Here is a 26,237-nt window from a genome sequence, read left to right as displayed (position 1 = left end):
CACGACGGACAGCACAATCGTGATGGTTATTTCAAAATTGCCCCTTCCCAGTAAGACATCATTGCACTCGAACATTAGTTCCAGTTTTATTTTCTGTGAAAGGTGTATATCAACGAGTAAATTAGGAATTCTCTACACTAATACTTAGTCTGAACGAACAGGGTTAGTGCAGCAACTGCAATATTCCAGTCTACACAAATGAATGTAAAAACTCCAGCGCTTCGCTGCGGTGGCCCCCTCTCGAAATGAAATCCTGGATACACTAATTATGTATAATGGAATCTCGACGGTGGTTGGAGCAAGTGATATTATTATTAGTAAGTTGGGTGGGAAGGGCGGGGTCTCGTGATTTGAAATTCTGGTTAGCATCACCAGGGAATCGTCTGTAGAAGATCATTCAACCGGGGGGGGGGGGGGGCCTTGATTTAAAACAAAAATCAGTTGTTTTGTTTTTTGTTTAAAAAAAATCGCTTGACTCTTCTCTTTGCAAAGTTGGAATAATTATGTTTAAAACAGTTTTTTCAATTCGACAAACTTTTTAAAAGCACATGACACACTTTCGATGGGGAGGCAGTCGCATAGAAAAGACATTTGAGGGGAACTGTTGTGGCCTTGAAAATTTGTGCCCGCGACTTTACCCTTTTCCGATCGAATTTGGCTACAGGAGGGGGGGGGGGGGGTCGTATATAGGATACAGACGAAATTACAATTGGTCGTTATAAATGAATACATATACTGCAGCATCAGGGGCTGTGAATATGTGTCAGTATTCGTTGCTCGCTCTAAAAGGCACAAATAATTTGGACATTGGAAAGTTACTAGACAGTTCCATTCCTTCACTACCCCCCCCCCCCCCCCCCCCCCCCCCCATTTCCTCTCCGGATCCATTGGATCGAGGAATCGCGTTCCCGGACGCCAATGTGTCTATAAAATATTCTCATACAACTGAAGATATGGCGTATAATATTCAATACTGAATGAACGCCATTAAACTATTACCAATAACATCAACAACATTATAAAATATGCGGCCTAGATATGGGCTATTCTATCTCGCATTGTCTAAAATTATGATGGGTCTCGTTCGAGGTAACGAGATAAACCTTATTTCGCCTGGTAGCCAAACTAGACTAAATGGGAAGTACAACAAGGTCGCCGCGCTAGCCGAGCCAAACAGGGGAAATCCCGGTTTCAGAACTTTCACTTGTTTTAGTTATGACGTCACTAATTTTAGCGGAACATGTGCTTCTGACAATTCGCTCGCTAAGCCAAGGCAAAGCTAACATTAATGTGTGTCTATCAGTACCAGAAGTGCACCGAAAACAGATTCACGAAGCAGAGATAGCAGAAATGCTGGGGCACGGAGAAGGAGATCATGAACGGGAAATGTTCGGTATGTTAAATTATTCTTGAATGTGCTGAAATCAATAATTATAACAGCATCGGTGCGAGGTCAGGACCAGCTAGCAGCTAGGGTCGATACTTCTGTCGCGGCCGCCGCTGCTGCGGCCACAGCCGGACCCTGTGCCTGTCCCACGCATCGTAGTTTTTATGACCGGCGTCTAGATCTATATCACTTTCATTTCCCTAATTCCCTTTGTCTTTTTCATCTTTAAAGTCTGTCTTATGTTTTGATTTTGAAATTGGTGATATTAAAGTGAAATATAGAGCAGTTACTCTCATTAGACCCTAGTAATGATTTGCTTTTACCTTTTCAAGGTATAGTTTTTGTTTTGTTTATTAAACTCCGGGATTAAACTGTAGTGTAGACTAGATGAAATTGAAATGTGATTAAAATCCTTGGTATGCTTGGTTGATGATTTGTTTTATTAACTGGAATGCTACGAAATCAGAATACAAAACAAATGTACAATTTCAAGCCCTGTCCGAGGGACTTGTTATTGAGGATCAATGCCTCACAAAAGTGCTTCCGAGTCTGATTTAATAGTAAAAAGCTCATTGATGTGATTTTGAATAAGGAACCTCCGAATTACGAGACGACTTTGCTACCATTTAGCCATCGATCAGACAAGTAGATTGAGACAGTAAACCTCTTTGAATGCTTCTCATTTTGTCACTTTTCATCTTGCACACTAATTTACTAGAGTCTTTCCCCTCTTTTTACTGGGTCATGTATGACAGTTATTAGCTGCCCTTAGCGAAGGCCTTCTGCTCTGATGAATTCGGTCAGTCCCACATGCTGCTTTTGTTCCAGCTCATTGGACCGTGAGTGTGTGTGTTCATAATGATCACAGTGTCGGATTTCATTAGCAGAGGTATATGAGCACCAGGCCCTCTTATACTTCTATTCTGACACCTTTTATATTGAGGGGGGAGGCTTGGGGAGCTCTAGACAAATTATCTGGTATGGGGAATTCTTTAATAAAACTGATATTTGTAAACGTTCCAAATACACAGACAGTAACCCTCGCCTCATGCACACAAGACAGGGAGGGATTAGCTAGAAATTTTCGCCATAATCTGGGAAAAAGTTTGTCCTCGGTTATTCTGTATCAAGACTCAATATAGACAAGCAAAGAATTTTTTCCTCACATTTCCAGGTGCCTATTTGGGTATAAAATTGCTCCAGGGGATGGGGGGGGGGGGATTGAGGGAGCTGTCCTTTCCATCCCAAACTTCTTGATCCAACAAATACTTCGCTACTGTAGCAGTACACTATTGGTGTATTACTCACAGTCTGGATTCAATTGATTCTTTCTTACCAGTTACTGATATACCTGGGTCGAGAGAAGCAAGTGTAGATAAATTGACGAAATCACAAAGCAAGGATTAAAACTCTCACTCTCTGTATTGAGAGTCAATCGTCTATTATGCTATGGCACCCTTAATTTGTTTGTATAAGTTAGTCACCTAAAGTGATTTTGTTCTTCTTCAGACCTGTTTATACAAATTATTTTGTTTAGGAATGATTGACCTTTTTAATTTGGCAAAGTTCCATGCATTTCACTCAGTTTTGAATAGTATATGGGCCTATCTTTTCAATTGTTAGTTTTATATGTAGACCGTACCTGGTGGCATCGATTGTCATGACCGGAATTCACAGTTCCCTTATAAAACCTTTTATGTGATTCACAAATAGCTGTCAACACTCACTGGAATTGGCCTTTTCTTCACAATAACCATGAGGAAATCTGTAAACAGTAATTGTAAATGGAGGTGGCTAAAGAGTTACCGTGAAAGGGTAGCCGCTAAGGACTGTATTCGGTGGAAAAGTTTGGGATGGCTTAACCGAATCCACACAAGGACTGCTTTAGCAAATAAAACCAGGGCATGATGATGTTCCCTATTGATGAAGAGTTATAGTAGTTCAAAGAGGAGGAGAAAGAGGGAGGGACAGAGAAAAAGAGGGAGAGAGAGAGAGAGAGAGAGAAAAAAAAGAAGAGAAAGAGAGAGAGAAAGAGGGAGAGATAGAGAGAACAAAGAGAGAGAGAGAGAGAGAGAGAGAGAGAACAAAGAGAGAGAGAGAGAGAGAGAGAGAACAAAGAGAGAGAGAGAGAGAGAGAGAGAGAGAGAAGAGAAAAGAGAGAGAGGGGGGGGGGGGGGGTAGGGAGTGTTTAAGGGAGGATGAGGAATTTGACAAAAAAGAGAGACGCAAAATCGTGAAAAAAGAAGAGAGAGATACATAAAGAGAGAACTAGATGGGAAGGCATACTCAGAGACAAATCAAGAAAGAATGATAAAGGGAGATAGGAAGAAAGAGAGAGATAGAAAGGGAGAGGAGATGAAAGGAAGGTAAGGCAGATAGACACACTGAGAGACAAGAAAGGAGCGAGAGAAGAGAACCCCATGGCTAATAATGTTTGGAGCAAAAAAAAAAGGGAAAAAAAGGGGGGAAATAGGAAGATCTGTATTAATTGCATTGTTCTGTCTCGTGCATCTCCACTTTCACTACCTCCATTGTATATCACATCTCATTGTTTAAAAAAATATATGAAATAACTTAAGAGGGAGGATATAGGTTCTTACATTACAGGAAAATTTGAGGATAAGAGAGTACAGTGTATGGAAATTTGGGGGCATCAAAAGTGATCCAAATATAGTCATTAATAGAAGCACGGTTTCAACCACAAATGAAAGAGATAAGTTCTCTACATCTGGTATGAAATGCCCAAAGTGTAACCGGTGGGATTTCCCCAAGCTTACCCAATACTACAACCAAGGGCTTCCTGATAGAGGCCTTGATTTCACTACTAACAGAAGCCAAGCAAAATAATCTACTCATCCTTTTTTCCTCTCCAAACTAAAACAAAACATCAAAAATGAAAAGGGAAAGTAGTACGCAAGAAAGCTGTGCAGCAGGGAAAAAAATATCTAAACAATTTCGGGAGCTACTTTTCAAGCTTGCTTGCATGAAAATAACATTTTTTAATATGTTTTGCATTGAACCCTATGCAAATTTTGGGGGGCTCTGTTTGGCATTTCGGGGGCAAATTCGCCCCAAGCCCCCATGTATTTTTTTGCCCTGCTGTGCAGAGACGTGGAGGTAACTTACGACAGTATTTCACCTATTAAATTCTAATCCCATGGTTGCTAAGACTGGATCCACTTTAAAAAATGCATATGATACAAAAATTAAATTGTATCTAATATTGGGTTAACTTTGATTTTATAGGATCACTACTAAAAGACCAGCAGTGATTTATGAAACATAAACAGAGATATGATATTACCCTATCACCACATATATGCTTTAGATTATTAAGGGCATCAATGAAAAAGCAACTTATATTTATGGTAACTGTTAGGAAAGATCATTTACATGTACTTGTGTTTACGTTATGACACTTTCCATTCTGATATTCTTGTACACCCAACACCATCTATGTAGATTTGTAGTTTGGTAATAAAGATAAGGATATGAGAAGTGAAACGTTTTTTTTAAGATGTTAGTGCTTCTAGACTTACAATCGGAAGAGACAAAGAGCAAAAGATGGAAGCTAAAGTCATGATAAAAAGGAATTATTAAAGAATGAGAAGATGTATGATAGTGAGGGATGGACAAAGGGAAGGAGGGAAAGAGGGGGAATAAGAGAGACAGATAGAGAGAAGGAGGAGGGAAAATGGAGTGACATTGGAGGAGGGAGGTTTGAGGGGAGAGAAGGATGAAGAGAAAGAGGGAGGGATGAGGAGGAGGGAGAGAAGAGAGGAGAGGAGAGGAGAGGAGAGGAGAGGAGAGGAGAGGAGAGGAGAGGAGAGGAGAGGAGACCAAACCAATATCAATATTTGTCTTCAAAGTCTGCTTCAAATACATTTCTTTTGGGGTTATCTTTGCAGAAGTGAGTCTAAAATGACAGCCTCTTTCACATTATTACTCTTTTCACACTGGTTTTGCTTAACCCTGTACTTTGCTTAGCCCCGTACTATCCTTAACCCCGGACTATTTTTTTTGGCTTTTCACACACACTGTTTTTAGTCCCGTACTATCGCCTATTCCGGAATAAGAAAATTCACGCTATTCTCACTGTAATTCGTTAACCCCGGATATCGTGAATGTTATGATTGGACATACTTCGCATCTGGCCAGCTGCGATACGCTCCATTGCGTAGTACCGGACTATTTTTCGTTTCTGTTCTCATTCATTTGCTTGGCACCGCAATTGCGGGGTTAGCAGGAGTTAGCACCACAATTGCGGAGTTAGCCCTGCTATATTGCAGGGTTAGTTAACCCCGTACTATAGGTGGGGTTAGCCAACTTTAGCCCACTTTGGTAAAAGCCAGTCTGAACAGAAAGTGGAATAGGCTTAACCCCGAACTATAGGTGGGGCTAAGACTCCCCCTTAACCCCACCTATAGTACGGGGTTAAGCAAAATATTGCCAGTGTGAAAACAGTATATGATATTATATACCTCACTTAAGAAATCCAGCCATCTGATTGGTCGAATTGCATTCATAAACTTCAACTGTTCCTGTAAAATTCTCGGTAACCATGCATAAAACATTTCAATATTTTTAATAACCATGGTTATTAAAAAAAGTTGGTCAGCGTCCATGGTTACCCCATAGGTTTACATGTTAAAAAATGGTTTGAGCGATGGAGGATGCCGTATGTGTGCGAAGGATTGGTCGGTAATTTCAATACAATTGAATCTCGATCGATCTTACCGACAATTTTATCTTGCATTGTTGACATGAAGACGAAAATAAACTTCCAAAAACAAAAAAAACAACATCTGCCGATAGATCTTGATCTAAGTTCGTGCCAATATGCATTGCAAAAGTAAAAGAAGAGTCCGTATATGGAGCTTTTGCGAAGCATTCATCACACGCGAAGCCGGTTTCAATCCATTTTAATGTATATATTGGAGAAAACTGCCAAGCATGTTAACGGCAGGCCATAGCCGAGTGGTCTAAGCGTTGGTTTTCGGTACACCTCTTGTTGTACGCAAGAGTTCGAATCCCGTCTTCGACAAAATTGATAAATATTTTTAATTTTTCATTTTTTAGTCTATTTTTTTTGGCATATAAAAGTATTAATGACTGCTTTAATATTCGAGAAATAGTTGTTTTCATACGCTCTCGGGAAGGTTAGAATTGGGCTATTCCCTCGGCAAGCCTCGGGGAATAGCACAATTCTAACCTTCCCTTGAGCGTAATAAAACAACTATTTCTCTCAAAGCAGTCATTAATACTATACTATTTAAGTGAAATTTTGCTATCAAATCTTTGGCGAATTTAGGGCTCCCAACAGTTTTAGAGGGGCTTTTATGTTCGAATTTTCATCAGATTTTGTATTGATAGATTCGCACATCCTACTTTGTTCAAAAGATTGTATTACCCACATTTTTTAATTGCATGGTTATTGTGAAATTAACATGCATGAGTATTTCCTTAAGTGCTACTTTTTTCCTTGTCAAGTGAGGTTTTTATTGTAACCTAATTACTTTCAATTGTCATTCTTAATTCTTCAATTATTGAGGCAAATGGTATGATTTCCGGGTTACAATCACGCAAGAATTCATATCAGTGATAGTAATTACTACTATTGTTTTCCATGACTGAAAATCCCACCAGATTTTTAAATTTGTGGGAGTAATACAACAAAAAAATTAACATTTTTTCCTGAAACTTTGCAAATTTGATTTATCTTTGAAATCAAAAAATTTCAATAAAGAAATTCAAGTGAGATTTAAGATTTTAATTCTAAGGATTCAATATTATCAGCTTAATGTTCTTTTACTGAAGATTTTAAAGTGTTGTATTCTGTATATAATGGCAGATTTGGATTGGCTTTTCTCAGGGCTGCTTATATTTCATTCAGCGGATGCATGCATAAAGTTAACTGCGCATCACCTCTCCATTGAGTTACAAAATATGCTAATAAGCGGAAAACAGAAATAATTGCCGTAGCAGCTAGCTAGTATTTCTTCAGAATTTCATTATTTCCCCAAGATACAGTATGGACTTACATGTCTTTGGTCAGAAGTAAAAATAGAATCTGAAATACAAGGTCCTTAAGTTGGATTTTGTCTTTTTTAAAGTGGCTGAAAAGTACCTCCTTTACTTGAAGTCCGAAATTGTCTTAAACAGTTAACAGAGTTTAGTATATATGATGTTGTGGTTCAATTATAGAATAACGGAGCCCTATTGCCTCATCAATGTTTTCCTGAGTTGGTGACCAGTGATCTAATACTTTGGCAAAATAGTCTCCATTTTGTTCACCTACATGTTCATACATGTGGATGTTGCATTGGGTCTGTATGCATTTGATTAATTTCAAGATTCATATCACATTACTCATGAGTTTGCCTTGAGTGTGTTTACATTCATCGGTTTGAGCAGTTTAAGATGTCCTGAAAATTGATCTAGTGTGAACAAGAATAGACCTTGGTGTAGATAACTTGAATGGTGTGAGTGGGCAAACTAGACTACCGGTATTGAAGTTCTTGTTTTAAATGTTGATGCATGGGGGATGAATTCTTAGCTAATCAAAAGACTTTTATTCTTTGATTTTGATTAATTATTGTGATTTCCATTAATTTTCATGTACCAGGGAGATTTATATTGAAATGGAACGTTTTAACAGATATTGAACAGATAACTTTATAGGCCCTCAATGAAGGCTTTTAACTTGTTTATCTAGTTGGTGCCTAAAATATGCAGCACAATAATATTGAGATCTTTGGCCATGGGTAATTGATACAAACATCATAACAGTGAAAGAAGAATTATCATGGAAATAATACTACAAGAAAATGACCTGGATTTAGTGATAACGCACCTTGTGGCTAAATTAGAGTGGCATATTGTTTCCTCTGCTTATTACTGAAGTGTTTGTCTTGCGCTGATGATATAGATGATATCAGTGGGAGGGTGTGGTACTTGTGGTGGGAGGAGAGATGGTATCTTGGAAGAGAAAACAATGATTGGCAGTTCACAGGTAGATAGACAACGTCATATATATAAAGAGAGATAGCTCATAGCTGTCATGTCCTCATAATGGTCAAGTTGTGACAATGCAATTATTGCAGACTATTTCACCAGTCTGGTAGCTAAGTCTTTATTTGGGCCATTTTGCCAGGTATATCAAGTTTTCTTTTGTAATACCTTTCTCAGCGAGTTCCTGGCCAGTAAGAGTGAGAAGCAAGAACATTTTGTAGGATAGCTACTCAGTTGTCAGGGGGGGGGGGGGGGAGGAATCACTAAGATCTCAGCCTTTCAATTCCTTAGGTGAAGAAATCCCTCGGCACAAGAAAATAAGTGTTCTGTTTTAGATTGAATTAATGAAGTTATTTTATTCCTAAACGTATGACTGATGAAGATTTTTCTCTTGTAGCCAAGTTCTATGATGAAACAAAGAATTAAAACCTAGAATATGACTCTCTTTAAAGTTCATAGCATTATTTGAAAATCTAGGGGCACTAAAGAGGTTTTTTCTGTTAAAAAAAAAATGTATATATATATATATATATTTTATATATGTAAAGAACCTTTGCATTGCCCCTCATAAATTTGCCAGAATGAAAGTGAACCCTCCCTTTTATAAATGGTAATGAGTAGCATGAGATAATTAATGATCATCGCTAGCAGTTCTACAAAAAAAACGTAAACTAATCCCCAACCTGTGACAATCAGTAGCCATGTTATCAATGAAGAGTAAGATAGTGTAATGGGCAAACTTCCAGAAGAGTTATATATACACCCTGTTCACATCTAGCTCTTTACTCACTTTGCATGGTTGACCGGTGGATCAAAACGGGGGACTGCTACGTGTGACTTTTGGCACGCATACAGTGTACATGTTTACTATACTGCAAGCAGTGCTGGAGTCCAGGTTTGCAATCCGTGATGAATGATTTGTGTAGAAGAAATGTATCGTAGGTATAAAAATGTGCAAGTAATATTTTGATTTGAAAAAAATATATAAATATTGTCTTCAAAGACCGTACAAATTAAAATGCTATTTTCAAAATGTTGATGATTCAATGAAGATCATCAAATTACAAACAAAATAACAAAAAATGATGCAGATGGGTGGAATTGGGTGGCTCCCAAAGTGCGCCTTTAAAGATTGAGAAATTCCAGTAATCAACAAGTTAACTCTTTATACAAAGTATTTGAGCCAATGCCATTCTGGCTCTCAACAGGAAATATAAATCCCCCTACCCTGAAGATAGGTACAAACGCTATTCAAAACGTGGACTCTCCTGCTGCTAAATAGGCAATGTGTTCTTTGAGTTGGCCCTCAATCTGGATTTGATGCAGTTTTACAGTATGAATGGGGCATTGTTGAATGAACTGCCCCCTGGTCTAAAAGGGGGCTATAAAACCTGGTTAATATCTGCCTTATTCCCAGTCAATGTGGAACCCCTGACCATAAACTTGTCATTTTAACCTAATTAGGCAATTCTAGGCTTTAGTTTCAATTATGGGTCGAGGTGTGTTTGTTTCTGCTACTTCAGGCCTGGGCACTAGAGGTGCTAGAGCATTTCATTCGTCTCAAAAAGAAGTAATGCTCATGTTTTATTTTCTTCAAGTGATTGCGTTGCTACATGCATCTAAGAAGGGGGTGAGATAGAGATTATAGTTAGGGAGCTGCTGTCTGCTTGTTGTAATTTTTCTTACTATTTTTGTTGCTGCTTTGGGAAATCTAGTCTGTGCACAGGTTATCCAACAATAGGCCATTTTCTTAATGTAACCAAATTTAATGCATATGCAATAAGTGCCTCAATACAGATTATTTCATTCACCTGATAAGAATAATAGTATTTCAATAGGCAGAATCCGAACTGCATACATTAGTTGCTGCCAGGTTGAACAAACATTAAGGTTTGACCTACCTAGCAACACTTAATATATGCAGTTGCATTCTGACTATTGAAATACTATTATTCCTATCAGGTGAATGAAATAATTTGTATTGAGGCACTTCACAAAGACTTATGCATTAAATTTGGTTACATTACGAAAATGGCATATTACTCTGGCTATATTTTCTCCTTGCTCTACTTCCCCCAGATCAGCACATGCTCACAAAAGAATTGCATTCTTTCATATACAATACCTCCACATTGTCATTACCTTTCTTTTCCTGGTGATGCTGCAGCACGTCTGACATAGTGGCAACTCCTATGTTGGTATTGTATGGTCTATTGTAGACAGGTGGTCAGCTCTGGTGAAGCTACATACCACTGTCTCTTGTTAGCTCACTAACAATTTAAAGATGATTTCACAAGATGAATGATACCTGGAGCATTTTTTTAGGGTGGAGTTTAGCAGGTCTGAGAAAATTAATTTTAAAAATATTTAAAAATCTCTGAAATATATTTAGATGTTTGAATAACAAAATATGAGTTGTATGCAGCCCTGCACATCAACATGAATCAACTTATATTTGGATGTCACCTGACCTTTAACTTTTAATCAAGGTATTCTCAAGTTCAATATTCTATGGGCTGAGTTAGTACAGATTCATGAATGAAACATGTTTTTCTGGACCTCTATTTTCACATCATATGTAGATAGCTTCTAACACTTTATATGCTTCAAAAATATTATACCTGTGCCACATTGTATTTATCACTGAATAGATATACCAAAGGCTTCAAGATTATATAACTGTTTTTGATGAAAATGGTTGTCATGGAGTTAAATAAGCTGGGAAATTGGTAATTTTGCAGAGATATCGTGCTGCACAAAGCAACAAAGTAATCCTTCTATCCATTGATGCCCGATGTTTTCACCTTGCAATTGGGGGAGACATTTATTGAAGTTTTAGTAAACATAAAAGACAAGCTGCTTGCAATTTTTTTCTAATAATCCCTATTTCTCCTCCTTATCTTACTCTTCCTAATTTTTCATTTATGCTCGGTTTTTTCCATTTTCTCTGATTTCATTAAAATAATTAAAAAATTAAATCCAGGTTTGATTTTTCCATTAATCACACCTCTTCCTCTTCAGTTGAAAAAGAATGCAACATTCTTTAAAAAAACACATGAAATAGTTTTATGATAGTTAGATTCAAGATAGGAAATAGTCCAGCACTTCACAAAAAACTTAGATTTTCTATGATTTCTAAAGATCATTGTATCTAAACCACTGTTCTTACTTCTGAGTTCCGAACCATTCTGCATTCTACAGAGATGCCAACTGTTCCGTTTTTGCCGTATTTGTCCCGTTTTTTCACTATGAATACGGCAGTACGTTTTTTGTATGTTTTGTTACGTTTTTTTAATTTTTTTAAATTTAATTTTTTTTTTTTTTTTTTTTTTTTTTTTTTTTTTTAGTGACGTTTTTCTTAATTTCTGATCATGGGCCTTGTGTCATAAGTGTATTATGCACCTACGTCTTCAAACGATGCGCGCAGAATGGTGATACGGGCCCAAAACTGCGCACATTGCGAACAACCCACATGTAATGTATGCACGTCGCGCTCCGATCCGGGTATGTATACATGGTACTGCCGTTTTTTTAAGCTGCTCGATTGGGTGATATGTTAAGGTGAGAGATTTTTTCAAAAATACTGTTTTTTGTCCCAAAATACTGTTTTTTGCTCTTAAGAATACTTTTTTTGTCGAAGAAGGTTGGCATCTCTGATTCTAGTACTGTAGATTCAAACATCCCCAAAATCACTCTCAGGATCACTTTTCTTAAACTAGATTTAAGAAAAGGTTTCAAATGTATAATTAAACTCAGAAGGATAAGGGTCTTTTTCTCTTTGTGATGAATGGCTATAATATGGTTCAAGACTAGGTCACGGTTATGAAACCAAGTTTTTATTAATCATCTGTGACAACAATGCTATACTCTAGAGGGATTTCCTCCGTGCATTGATAGCAACATCAACCAGAATAGAAATGAAAGTGTTTTCCCCCTCTCAAAATTGACAGTTTGTTTACTCTAACAATAAATTTATGGATTGCTTTTGTATCTCTTTACTCTTTAGCATACATTGAAGTTTGAAAATGTGCAGGTTATTTGACTTATCTAGAACAGTTTCCTGTCGATAAGTGGGACCATTAAAGCTGAAATGTGGATTCAACTCAAAACGACTACCGGTGTGAACTCTTTAAGCTTTTGACAAAATAGTAAACATGAATTTTGTGTGGAGAGTATGATGAGGGATTTAATAATCTTAAAAAATGATTCGATTGATATAACAGTAAAAAATCAACAGCTTAAAAATGAGGCCCGATTTTTATGCCACTTGGTTGTGTAGTCTTTTATACATCTTTCTGTGTACAGCCAGTGCTTGTAACTTTACCAAAACTGGGCCAAATTTCTTATCATTAAGACGGCTCCAGAACCTTGCAGTACACACCAATATTCATATGCTTCATGATCAAATTTTTTCTTATCGATTCCACACAGTTTCTTTTACAGTGCAATCGCATGACCAGAACTCAACTTTGTTTTTAACTTTAATGATTATCACTCATTTTGTACAGGTTGGTGGTGCATTATAGACCCAACAGGTAATGCAACACTTGCTATAACATTATTAATATTAATATGCATTCTGTAACCTGACACACGGGTAGCCTAAGGACTCTTGAGATGTCAGTCATAAAGTTTTAAAGTTTACAGATCTCGTCTTTTTGTTTTAGTTTCATATCACAGTTATATATGTGTTTGTTTATAAATGATTTAGAAGGAAATTAAGGTTAAAAATGTACAATTATCCCAATGTAGGATCGTATGTGAAGAAGTGCGGTAAAGGATAACGTATGAAAGGAAAAGGAAAACAAAAAAAGTGTGTATATTGACTTGCTTCTGGTGAAAGAAAGATGAGCTACGCTCGTGAAACAAAAAGTTTGTTATTTTGTAATAAAAGTAAATTTCAGTTGATGTAGTTCTGTTTAATTAGAGATGTAATCTTTTTGTGTGTTTCCCTTGTACTAGAGAGAGAGAGAGAGAGAGACATGTAAGATGTAAGATATCAACAGAACTTTAAGTTTAACTACTGCCAAAAGGGAGATTTAAAGTTGTCTGCTTTTTCCTTAAATACTAGAGTGAGTGAGTGAGTGAGTGTGTGTGTGTGTGTGTGTGTGTGTGTGTGTGTGAGAGAGAGAGAGAGAGAGAGAGAGAAAGAGACAGAAACAGAGACTCAGAGAGAGAAAGTAATATAGAGAAAAGAGAGAGAGAGAGAGAGAGAGATGCAAGTCATAAGGGTCCATCAAGTTTTACTACTGCCAGAAACTAAAATGAAACCTTAGCCTTTCTTAGAAACTTTCAACTGTGCTTCAGGTATGACTCATAGCTTAACATCTTTTTTGCTCAAGTTTTACCAGTTTAAGTTTGAAGAGGAACAGGACTTGTGTTAAATTCTATTGTCTCTAGTTTGTGATAGTATGAAATCAGTTATTGATGACACTAAATATGGTTGTCCCACATTTCTAACTGCTTGCCACATTCTCATTTCCTTCTTTCAATAACGGTGAGAGGTGATTTGGTAATAACTTGTTTTTCATTCAGACTCTTTAAAGTTGGTAAAGCTTGGGGTTCAGAATCAGATTCTCTCGTAAAATTATTCAGCCATAAAATGAGTCAGTTTGCATCACTTACCTGCTAACTGATACTGGAAATAACCAATCTCTTGGATGACTATTGAATGACTGTGATTGAAAAAAGCCAAAAAGACTTTGAACCGGAAATGTATTTCAATAGTTTGGGAGAGACGAAGGAGATATTTGTCTGATTTAGTTGTTAATTTGTATGTACCCGTTTTCTTGTTGATAGTTGCCAGTTCTGTAACTTTGGGGCTTTTGAGCTGTTAGAAATCAAGTATAAAATTGATATAAAGTCTTGCTAGAATTGGCAATACTTCTACTGGAAAGGGGCGTGAGGGATGGAGGGGGGGAGGGGAGGGGGGGGGGGGGGGAGGTTCAACAAAACCAAATGTAGTGTATTTTATGTGAAAAAAGGGAGAACATGGATAACGTTTTATATGAACTCCCCCTCTTACCTGGCAAAGTTTTACTTGAAAATGTGATGAGCTCCTTTTTAAAAAAGACCCCCCCCTCCCCCATTGAATGGCAAAAAACCCAAACCAAAACAAAGTAAATGTAAAGAAGAGAGAGAGAGATAGAGATAGAGAGAGAGAGAGAGAGAGAGAGAGAGAGAGATAAAGGACATGAAAAGAAGATCCAAGGACCCCCTCCCACACCCTGTAATTGATGTCCTTGGCTATTCCTTTCATCCTCCGAAGACCTATGCCCCTTCTTCCCATACCCCTCTCCCCACCCTCCCCTTTCCTCTCATGATGCCACTGGGCACTTAATATCTGGATCACAATTATGTCAAAAATGTTGGTGCCCCTTCTAATGCTTTAGAAGTGTTTATTTGAAAATTTGAAGGAATACCTGTTTTTTATTAAGTGCTTTTAATGTAAAATCAATTCAGAAAGTGAGCACAGGTATACTTTTTTCCTTCTTTGACTCAATGTAGAAAGCAACAAATGGAAAGTTTAATGGGTCAGGCATATCTCCAAGTAGTAAACAGTCAATCAACAAACTTTTGTATCGCTCTTGACAAACTATTGATATCTACTTCATCTACGATTGATCACTCTGACTAATATACAGATCCGATTCATCAAATCAGTCACACACCCAAACACTCACCAGATTCTATCCAACGACTTCACACCTATGTTCTATTCGATTATAACAGAACACCCGGCCGAACACAGCCCTCCAAATTTTTCTTTTATCAATCAGCGATTTTTATGACCACTTTATCTCTCCTACAAAAGTATTTGATGCAGAAAGACCTGCTTCCCCCCTTTGTTGGAAGAACGAAGGAGAAATAAAACACCACAAGAGATATAAAATGGAACTGTTATTTTTGGTGAATTGGATGACGAAGTGGTGTCGGGACCACACAGGTCTACAGGAGGCGATTAAAAGAAGCGCAATTGCCGATTTATCTCTTAGTTTGCTACTGTCTTGTTTATGAGTTGTTGGTGCTTGTCGTTGCTGGTAGAGCAGTCCTAGTCTTATGCAACGAGCCTAAACTCTGATCGTCAATCCGGGTTATTTCTCCAAGCTACATTTCATCAAGCTAGCTTTTCTTCATCTTGCTTGCAGTACCATCTTTACTTTCTTTCAGAGAAGTTTGTGTACCTCTTTTGAAGTAGAGGGTTTTCTGAAAATTCCAGGCATTCAGCGCCAAGAACTATTTCTCTTCAATGATGTATGTGATGCCGTATCCGGTCCTGTTCCCAATGCACAAAACTGAAATGGGTAAGCTAAATGCGATCATTTTCTGATACTTATAATTTCATTTGGAAGGGAAAATAGTAATATTTGCAACAAACAAGTACTTGACTCCTATATTTCATTTTGAATTTTCATTGAATATCAATATTTTTAACTTTTTAATGTATTATACTAAATGTTTGTTTATTCTTTGAAGTATTGTCATGATTTGGCTCACTGTTACTGAATTTAATCTTGTCAAATTATGAGGTAACCATTTCTTCACCCGGGTATAAGAGACAAGCATAATGCCTTGTTAAGGATATGAGTTCAAGCTGGCTAGTCCAAAACCACAATCGTATTTTGAGTGATATCTATAAAAATACCCCCCCCCCCCCAAAAAAAAAAAAAAAAAGTTCAAAGAAAAATTCTCAATCATCAAATGCTTGATTACCGGTAGTCCAAATAATAATTGCTCCGATTTTGTACAAAGAAAACTAACACTGAGTTGAGTATTTTTTATGGAAAGATAAATTTTGAAGAAAAAAAAACAGTCACTAGTTCATTTTTCCTTGTGGATAGTTATAGTATATGGTTTCCATTTATTAAAAGATATATGATGCGGCTACATCTTGACACACAGGAATTTGAAGAAAAGAGTTTTGCTCTATATGTTTTCTAAACTGATGCAATTACTGATAATCTATTTTAAGTTTCTTTTGTAAAAACGATTTTTGATATTTTTTTATAAAAAAGGCAGTCTCGCCCAACCTTGTTGATATACTACAGGTGTACTTTGTATGTCATACCAAGCACCTGAGTTGCCTAACAATTAAAACAACTAGCCTCCAAGACTTCTCCATCTCAGCTGTACATCTTATTGACCTGAACAACCCCACAAACACCCTATTAATATACTCAAGCTCTTTCCGTTTGGGCTGCCGAAAGATTTGGAGTTTACCTATCAATTCCCAAATTAGCGTCATTAACTCTTTTATCCAACCCACATTTGTGTCAATACTCCCCCTTTGATCTTGCCGCCGAAAAGGTTCCAATTGTAGCTGCCTTCTAACTTGTTGATTTTCTTTTAGATTGATTGCTTACTTCAAGTGACTTTGAACTGTGGGAGTGTGGGAGGGGAGGGGTAGGCGAGGAATTTTGTGAGAAGGAGAAGTTCACAAACATTGGTGGAGTGTTTTGTTTGGTATTAATGTTGGAAATTTGATACCATCTGCATGATTATGGAGAGGGGTGTTTTAGGTGACATTTGTACAGGGTTAAGAACCTGAGGGTGATGTGCATGATGTGAACCGTGTATATGCCAAAGATAAAGTTTGATCGACTGCCCCCCTCCCTTCTCTCCTTCTGTCCTCCCCTACACACTTTCAGTCTGTCTCTCTTTCTCTTTTTCTATCTGTGTTTTTCTGTCTTCCGTTGTCTGTCTCTGTCTCTCCACATCTGTCCTTTTCTCTGTCTGTCTGTCCGTCTCTTCTCCTCTACCTGTCTCTCTTGTATTCACCGAATCTCTCTTCTCTCCACCAACCATTAAAAAAGTATTTTCTATTTAAATTGAAAATTCCATTCACATATTTCATGTAAATGATTAAGGATAATTCTTGAATGATCAGTTATTTCATGGGATACCAATTAATTTGTATTTTACCTGTTTATATGCTTGTGTATTTATCTATTTTGTTTTTGCTGCTGTTATTTGTTTTATTGTTACCAAACAGGGCCTCATGGAAGACCACCAAATTGGTTACATATGCCACCCTGTATAAATATCAGAAATAAATAAATGCATAATAAACCTCTCCCTCTCTTTCTCTTTCACTCACTCTCCCTTAGAAATCCATTATTTTCATATCCATGTACAGTAGTCTTAAGAAAAACTTGTTTTTAATTTTATAACAATCCTTGCATTAAGTCAAATTGGTATTCCTCATGGGAGTGCCCGGAGTGCATTACCTGTATATACATCTGAAACTGTCAGCAAAGTGCAATGAGTTGGTGGGTTTCAAAGTTATGTACTCAAAACTCCAAGAACTGTGATTTTGGAGTACCCTGCACCTGGCTTGACATAAGTTCATCACTTTGATGGTAGCCAATCGTAAAATTACTTGAACGATGAGTAAAAACTTCAGGTGTTTGGAGAACGGTCTATTTTTACTGCCCCTAGAACAAATAAATCTATACAAATACAACTGGATGCTACCAGCTACCCTTTATACGGCACTGTTGGCTTTCATCTTGTCATATTGTTTGACATGACTTGGGGAAATGAAGAGTTTGATGGTGCTGGAAGTCAGCATCTGCAAGAAGTCAGAATCTGTGCTACCACCCGTTAGCAGGGATTTAATTCACTTTGCCGCTCTGCACCCATGAGAGGCATGATTGATATGCCCACAAGTTGTGATGACCCATTGCATTAGTGGCAAAAGTAGATCAATTTCAAGAGAATAGATATACACAGAGATGATGTTTGTAGGTATTCGGGACTATAATGAATCTCACCAATTTAGTCTATACTGGTAGGTGAAAATCTTACTTGGGACTTTGAATTGATGTGTTTTTGCTAGTGTTAGTTAAGTTTTGATGTCGCCTATGATCCATTTTTGAGAACTATGAAGAAATTTTCTCTCTTAAAAAAATGCAAGGTATGTATACTTGCACTTGGGATTGAGAGAGAGAGAGAGAGAGAGAGAGAGAGAGAGAGAGGAGAGAGAGAGAGAAGGGGGGGGGAGAGAGAGAGAGAGGGAGAGAGAGAGAACTTTTGACTACACTTTTAATGTAATTTGTATCCAGAAGAGAGAAAGAAAGAGAAAGAATATATAAATCACCTTTGCTAGGAATGAATTAGAGGAGGCAAACTATGTGACAGATAGGTAGTCCAAGATACATTCAGAGAGCATCTTGGGGAATAGAATGACACACTGCCTAGGTGCCCAAGTACCAATTAGCCCAGATGGATATTGGGAGGGGTGTGACTCTATTACCCCTTTGTTGGTAGGAGGCACCCATGACCCCGGTGTTCCGAGCAGGCAGGATTTTCGCCTGACAAGATCTTTTAGGGACAGTTAAAAGCTGAGAGTATTTCTCTGACACTGACAAATGAATACAATTTTATTCCAGATTGTGTTAAAGTACACCTGTAGGATAATGTATCTAAAAATGTCTCTCAATACCTCCCCTGTGAGTGATAATGTGAGAAATCAAAATTAAAAGAAAGTAGACTAAAAATGTTGTGATTTTAATTCTCAAGTTTTAAGTAATTTACCCTCTGAATTAGATTTTATATGTCTGTGAAGCAGTGTTTCCTTTACAATTGTTGTTCTGCTGTTTTTTTTTAAATTTCTAACTTCCCTTAACACTTGCTCACTCTGTTTTTCATCATTTTATTTGTGTTTATTTTATTTCTTTAATATCCTCCGTTTTATCAGGAGAATGTGAGACAAATCTTTAGAACTAGCAAAAACTACCCCCTCCCAAACAAAGAGACAGAAAATTAAACAAATTAAAAGTTGAAGGATAGTCCCTTATGTAATTTCTTAGTCCAACTGAGAAGGGCTTTGAGGATAGTATAGATATTGTGTTATGACATCTCCTTAACCCCAAAGACCTTGGTATGTGAGTCGCATCCCTTTTATTGGTGAAAGGTCGATAAAGTACAGTACCAGGAACATCAACAGTGACAACAATAACAAAGACATAGAAAATCCAACAAAATGAGAAGTGAATATAAAATGTGTTTTTTTTTAATTATGAAAAATAAGAGGCCCCTTATGTCAATAAAAGTCTATCTGTGAAAGGGACCTTGGAAAATAGATATTATGACACCTCCTTAACCCAAGAAGGTCTTGGTATGTGAGTTGCGTCCCTTTTATTGATGAGAGGTCGCAAAAGGTCAGAACATTACCAGGAACATTAGAACTACCAGCAAAGTACACAGTATGCTTTTCATCCGGAAGCAGGACTATAAATTGACGAGAAATTACATTGTATTGTTCTTATTTCTCCCTCTTCCCCCTCCCCCTCCCTCCTCCCTCCTCCCCCTTCCTCCTCCCCCTCCCTCCTCCCCCTCCCTCCAGCAGTTGTACTGGATTTACTTATATTTGTCAAATAAATTTTCTAACACATTCTTTAACCTGTCTCCTATAGATTTCTGTTCTCTTCTGCTTCCTTTTCTCTATTCCTAAGGACATTCTACAACTTGACAAACATCCTTGAACACCACCAATTTCATGTCACTTAATTCATGACAAGTTATAGCTGATGATATCATACATCAGTATATTTTGTATTGGTGTGATAAATCTTGTTTCTCAGCTATAAACCCAATTCATATGACCTTGGTTGCAATGATACTAATCACATAAGTAGCCCCAATTGCTCCCCAAACCCTTGGTATACTATGGGTTGCGTTTATCGACCAGATTTTTGGCTAGAATCAGGTTTCTCAAACGTCTTTCAGGCAAATTTAGAAGGTGATAAACGCAAAGCCTTTTTTAAAGGGCTTTAGATATGGGCATATCTAAAGACGCAAAAAGGTGTGTTTTGTATGTGACATCAAGCGCGTAGCCAGGATTTCATTTTAGGGGGGCGGTAATGAGCACGCGAAGCGTGCGAATCACTTACAGAGCGCGCAAAGCGCGCTCCCTAGGGGGGTGGGTGCAGGAAGGGGGGAGTTTCCCCCCTCCCGCGCGGAAGCTTTGAAAGAAGACGATTCGTTGTACCTTTCTCGACTCATAATCCTTGTCTGAATTCAGTCCCTCCCCCCTCTCACGCGAAGCTTTGACGTTTCATTAAACTATTAGAGAAAAGAGACGATTCGTTGTACCTAATTTCCCGACTCATAATCCTTATCTGTATTCAGTCCCCTTCCCGCGCGAAGCGCGGAAGCTTTGAAAGAAGACGATTCGTTGTTCTTTTCTCGACTCATAATCCTTGTCTGAATTTAGTCCCTCCCCCCTCTCACGTGAAGCTTTGACGTTTTATTAAATTATTAGAGAAAGAAGACCATTCGTTGTAACTTTCCCGACCCTTAATCCTAAACTTGAACTCAGTTTCCCCTTCCCGCGCGAAGCGAGGAAGCTTTGATGATTCGTTGTACCGTTCTCGACTCCTTTTCCCTTTTTCTTCCTACATCCTCTTTTTTTTTTCTTCTCCTCTTTCTCTCTCTTTTTTTTTTGGCCGGCGTTTTTTTTTTTTTGGGGGGGGGGGGCGACCGCCCCCACCGCCCCCCCTGGCTACGCGCCTGTGTGACATACAGCCAGAATCACGTTTCTGAGAGATCGATAAACGCAAAGCTCCCATGCAAATCAAGATCGTATAGTGGGGTTCAATAGTGGGATACGATATGTACATATCTAGTGGCAAGCCCGATAAACGCGCCCTATGTCTGTTGAGAGCTAAAGGGGCATCAACTCTGTTACGGAATATAGAAGGGATGTCAGTAAAAAGTAGCTTTGCTGTATTACTGATTAAGAAATGGGTGTGGTTGTGGTGGGAATCAATTTTAAAATCATAAACTACGGAAAGGAACTGAACCAGTATGTTAAAAATTAAAAAGGGAGAAGGGAGATAGATACATAGATAAATAAATAGAGAGAGAGAGAGAGAGAGAGAGAGAAAGAGAGAGAGAGAGAGAGAGATGGGGCAGAGAGAGTGAGAGAGAGAAAGAAACAAAAAGACAGAGAGACAGAGAGTGAGAGACAGAGAGAGAAAGAGTGAGAGACAGACACACAGACAGACAGACAGACAGACAAACAGAGAGAGGGGGAAGGAGGATAAATAAATGAAAAGGGAGCAAGACGGATTGAATACAGGGGGGGGGGGGGGGGGGAGAGAGAAAAGGAAACAGTAGAAAGATGGAGTGTTGCAAATGAGGGGTGAAAGCTATCAATATATCCAATAATGATGACATATTTTCATCGTTTTCTCCTGTATTCTTTTCATTCATTGTCTTCCCGCATACCAAAGATATCAAATTGTGATTCAATGATGCCATAGTTCATAGTCAGTTAATGGTAATGTATTAGGTACTCTGCCCAAGTCATCCGTTAATGTCGCATTGTCCCTATTGTATTCTCTATTGAGGGGCAGAAGGCCATTAGTCCTATGAAATATGATATGAGATAATGACCTTTTGATGCTCAAGATATTGCATTACCAACCACTGTGTATTAGTCAATTTGTCAGCTGCCAGCAAAAAAGGCATTACTAGCAAAATTATGACCTTCTTGCAGGGAGGTGATAAATCGTCCAAAACACAATTGCAATGAATTTCCGAAAACAAACTCATGTGGAAAATGTGCACACATTGTGTGCGGGTGAGCCTGAATCCGATGACCGGGGTAATAATATATCTGTAAAGCGCTTAGGCACATCGTTGGATCGGTGTATTGAGCGCTATATAAAAAAAACAGATTATTATTATTATTATTATTAATGTTCACACATTTCAAAAGGTGTTAATGCTATTGAAATTGCTTTTTCTTTTAAATTTGTTGTTGTTGTTGTTTCCCTTGCTTGAAAAGTGTTTTTTTTACTGAAAGCTGTTCTAGTGAAGACTATCTTCCCAGGGAAGTTTCACATATTTTACTAGGTGGACTGCTTCTTTTATTTCCTTGAGTGGTCTTTATATAAAGGTATGATTGCAGTCGCATTCATGCCCTAACTTCTAGCAGTTTGGCAGAGCTTTGCACAGGATGATAAGGGTCTCCGCTTGCTTGGGTCCCTCACCTGCAAACAAGCTAGCCAACCCTCACAATAGAATGGATACAAAATATCGGAAGTTCAGGCCGCGATTGTTTTCTCTCGCTGTTTTGCTGCTAATTGTGATGAATGGATGGGCTGCACGACCCAGCGGCCCGGGCAAACATTTACTCAAAATTAGCGCCCGATTCGTCACTTGCTTTGGGACCGGGTTGCTTTCTGTGTGCATAAGAGCATGTTAGCTGGGCAGTGTGTTTTTTGTCTCCCTTTTTATTGGCCTACTAACCCTCCCCCTTTTTGGTGGTGAGTATGTAAAGACCTTGCTTCTGTTGAGCTGATAAGATTGAATTAGAAGGATAGGGAGATAGAGAAGGGAAAGATAGAAAGAAAAGAGAAGTAGAGAAAGAGAGAATGGGTAAGATGGAATAAAAAGAAGAAGAAGAGAGAGAGAGAGAGAGGAGAAAGAAAGAAAAAGAAAGAGAAAAAGAGAGGGGGTATTGAAAATGCAGTATAGAGAGACTTAAAAGAGAAAATTATTTTGAGAATAAGAAAAAAGATAAATGTCAATGAAATATACGAAATAATTGTGATACCTAGTCTCCTAGGGAAACCCTATCTTAAAAGGCATTCAAATGGGAAAATATTGAATCATTTGTTATGCAATGTGGAATCATTTGTATCATACATTCAAATATTCTTATGTTTAATTCGCACAGAAGGACATAAAACCAGAGAAATACTACAAAAAAAAATTTAATGTGTGATTGTGGAAAGAAAAAATAAAATAAACAAAATAGTCTTAATTGGTTAAGACTTTCCTCATTCAATAAACCATTCACAGAATTATAAAGGATTTGAATCACCACAGCAGTGATTCTGTAGTAGTAGACTACAATGTGTACATTGTGAATGCTTTTTCATTTTTTTAACCAAGTTTTAATTTCAATGTATTTTATATAGGAAATTCTAATCTGAAAGTCTAATCTCTAAATGTAGTACATAAGAAAAATCAGACCAGCTGTTAACTTGAATATGTCTGCTGTAAAGTTGTGTCACAATTTTTTAATTATAAGATTTTGAAGTATATTGAGTCTATGAACAGTTAAAACAGTTACATTACTTTCAGTTAATATTTCAAAAGTGTGTAAGAAAGAGGGAGAGAGAGAGAGAGAGAGAGAGAGAGGGAGAAAGGTAGAACTGTATTGAAGAACTTTACTACTGTAAATGGTAACTGAGGAGAGAGACACCCAGAGAGAGAGAGATAGAGAGAGAAGTATATGAACCAAGATGTGACTTCCTTCCACACACTTGTCACTGGACTTGCAGCTTTGCTCTCTGATTGGCTGATAAAGGATGTCAATCATCCTATGAATATTCATGAGTCCATGCTGGGTGCACACACATGGACACACACCCAACACACAAGCATTTATCTCTTCCAGCCAATAGCCACAGAGATATAACACATATCCCGTTTGAGAGGCACACCAATATGATTGGAAAGTTATTTTAACTTCCTGTCTCCAACTTTGGAAAATATACTCCAGGTTCCAAACGAGGGGGATAACTTTATTACTTTTTTTCGGGGAGTACAGGGCTGGAAATACTCACTTTTGATCCACCAGGTATGAAAAAGAAGACCTACCTTGTTTGTTTTAGAGCCAAAGGAGGACCATAGGTGTTGTTTACGAGTTAGCTGTGTACTATTGAGATTGTGATCTTAATGAGATAGGCAAACAGTCAAACCATATTGCTTCAAGACAAAAGGAATAAAACTGCTTTCTTGTCAAAAGGGGGCGGAGATATCGTGTCATCGGATGAACGCTGATCTAAGAAGGCTCTCTGGATGTTGGACTAGATACCACGGACAGACGGACCCATCATTGGGGTGATAATGTCGTAATTAGGAGATTGACGCGGCAAAGATAACGACTCCTGATTGGCAAATGCACTTATGCATATTTTGTTTCTCCAACCAGATTTATTCATGACTCAGAGCCGGAGAGTCTTGGGATAGCCCGTATGGTCATCCTTTCTGGATTTGATATTAAACCGAGATCGCAAGTACCCACGTCACATGTCATTCAAGGGTTGCCTATCCCCAATGTCGATCTGCCGCAGCTGAATTGCGCCACCACAGTTTCCTTATCGTACTTCTGATGACCACCCTTCATCCTAACACTACGCAAGCTTCGGGAAGTGGAGGAAAAAACATAACGTGCTGATTATTTTTAGCAACTCTGATTTGTTTTCTTGTCGGAGAAGAACTATATTGCTGATGATTATTGTGATCGCGTCTCACACGATATCTGTCCTTGGTAGGTAGCTATACCTCAACCTTCGATCTCTTTCAAGGTTTACTCCTCTCGTAGAAGCCGTCATTCGGTCAGAGCGCTCAGATATCGAAACGCTATCCACGATATCAAGACCAATTCATCAAATCCGTAATAGCTTCATTGCATTGTAAGCTACTCTTGTTTTTCCAAACATCCGCAGTTGGCGTCGCGTTCTTCACATCGATTCATGACTGCTTCTAGCGTACACCGCCCAACTCTCCACTGCAGCTTCTACGGCAGCCATTGTCTGAGACAACCACGGTTCGCCCACTGTTTTTCCGCATCAAACCTTCATTTTGTCAGAAGCGCTTTGTGGCTTTGACTTCTTCATCTTCGTCTCTCCCGTTTCCTTCATTTCAAATCTGCCAAACTTGAGAATTTCTTCTGAAAAAGTGATATCAGTCAATCCCAAAGCTAGATCGTCACTCGCTAACCTCGATATCATCATCGTTTTATTTTCCAAGCTGGCAGTAGCTTCTTCAGTTTGATCCTTACACATTCTCATCTTCTAGAATTGGTGCTGTAAATTCTAAAACAAACCTCGGACAAAAAATCTCCTTCAGCCAGAAAAACGAAAAAGAGAATCTGAGATTTTTGTTTCCTCCATCTTGACGATATCCTCAAGGAAAATTGTATCGTATCTTGGATGTTGAGGAACCATCGTCAACCATGGATGCAGGATCGATGTCTATGTATTACAGCTGGCAGCTCTACCTCTCTGCTTGCAGGGACCCTCAGCTCTATCTATGGCACAAAGGTAAAGCCAATCGCCTTTTATTTAAAAATCATTTCTATCTACCACAAGCCCAAAAATGGTACAGTAAGAGAATTTCTTGGAATGGACTCTTTTCTCATTTCTCTTCACCCATTTTGGAATTATAATTTTGTAGAATTAAGTTTGCTTGCACCATCCCATTTTTACCACCAACTTTGAATACCACAAACGGTATCTATCTTTATATTGCTGGCAGCTTTTATAGCACACATCAGTTTGTCTCTGGGCAGTTTTTAGAGTCGTGAAGAGAACTAAAAGTTGATCGAGCTAACTACAAATTAGATTTGGTACATAAAGGAGAACAAAATAGGTATTTAGAAGAGAGCAAAATTTGCATCTGTCTCTTCTCATGCATTCAATTATTTCCAAGAATTATTGAAAATAGATTCCTCTTAAAAAATATAGAGTAATGACAGAGCATGCTTTTTAGCAACTTTCTTGAAAATGCAATGACAGAACAGAAAAAATTAACATCAGTGGATTTATAGTAAAAAAATTGGGCTTTGCAGAAATCGGGACATTTTAGAAAATATACTCGATGAACAGGCTTAGGATGTGAGAGGGTTTTACTCCAATGACTTGAGTCTTCCAGTAATTAGAGGATTTATATGTATTTGTTCGGGATATAGAAAATATTGTAAAGCTTTACAAGTTGAAACATAAAATAGATAAAAACAAAAAGGATCCATACTTCTTCCTCAAAGCACACTCTACATACTCTATATACACTGAAATTATTTCTTTCCTGATGTAAA

General features: G+C 38.0%; 1 protein-coding gene across 2 annotated transcripts in view; it reads left to right on the top strand.

Annotated features, from left to right (window-relative positions):
- The first annotated feature begins 15,303 nt into the window (after positions 1-15,303).
- Positions 15,304-26,237, top strand: part of LOC575703 (protein odd-skipped-related 2) — a 44,825-nt gene continuing 33,891 nt past the window's right edge. Inside the window, exon 1 of one of the 2 annotated variants that reach the window (XM_011679708.2) lies at positions 15,304-15,702. In XM_011679708.2, coding sequence (XP_011678010.2) covers positions 15,648-15,702 — 55 coding nt within the window. In that variant the 5' untranslated portion in view covers positions 15,304-15,647. Of the gene's footprint in view, positions 15,703-23,533; positions 25,465-26,237 lie in introns of those variants that run through there. The other variant, XM_776089.5, reaches the window with a different exon arrangement.

The sequence above is a fragment of the Strongylocentrotus purpuratus genome, unplaced genomic scaffold (assembly GCF_000002235.5).
Source record: "Strongylocentrotus purpuratus isolate Spur 01 unplaced genomic scaffold, Spur_5.0 spur5_scaffold_7, whole genome shotgun sequence".
Lineage (NCBI taxonomy): Eukaryota > Metazoa > Echinodermata > Echinoidea > Camarodonta > Strongylocentrotidae > Strongylocentrotus > Strongylocentrotus purpuratus.
Note: the sequence above shows the minus strand (reverse complement) of the source record. Positions and strands in the feature narration are given on the sequence as shown.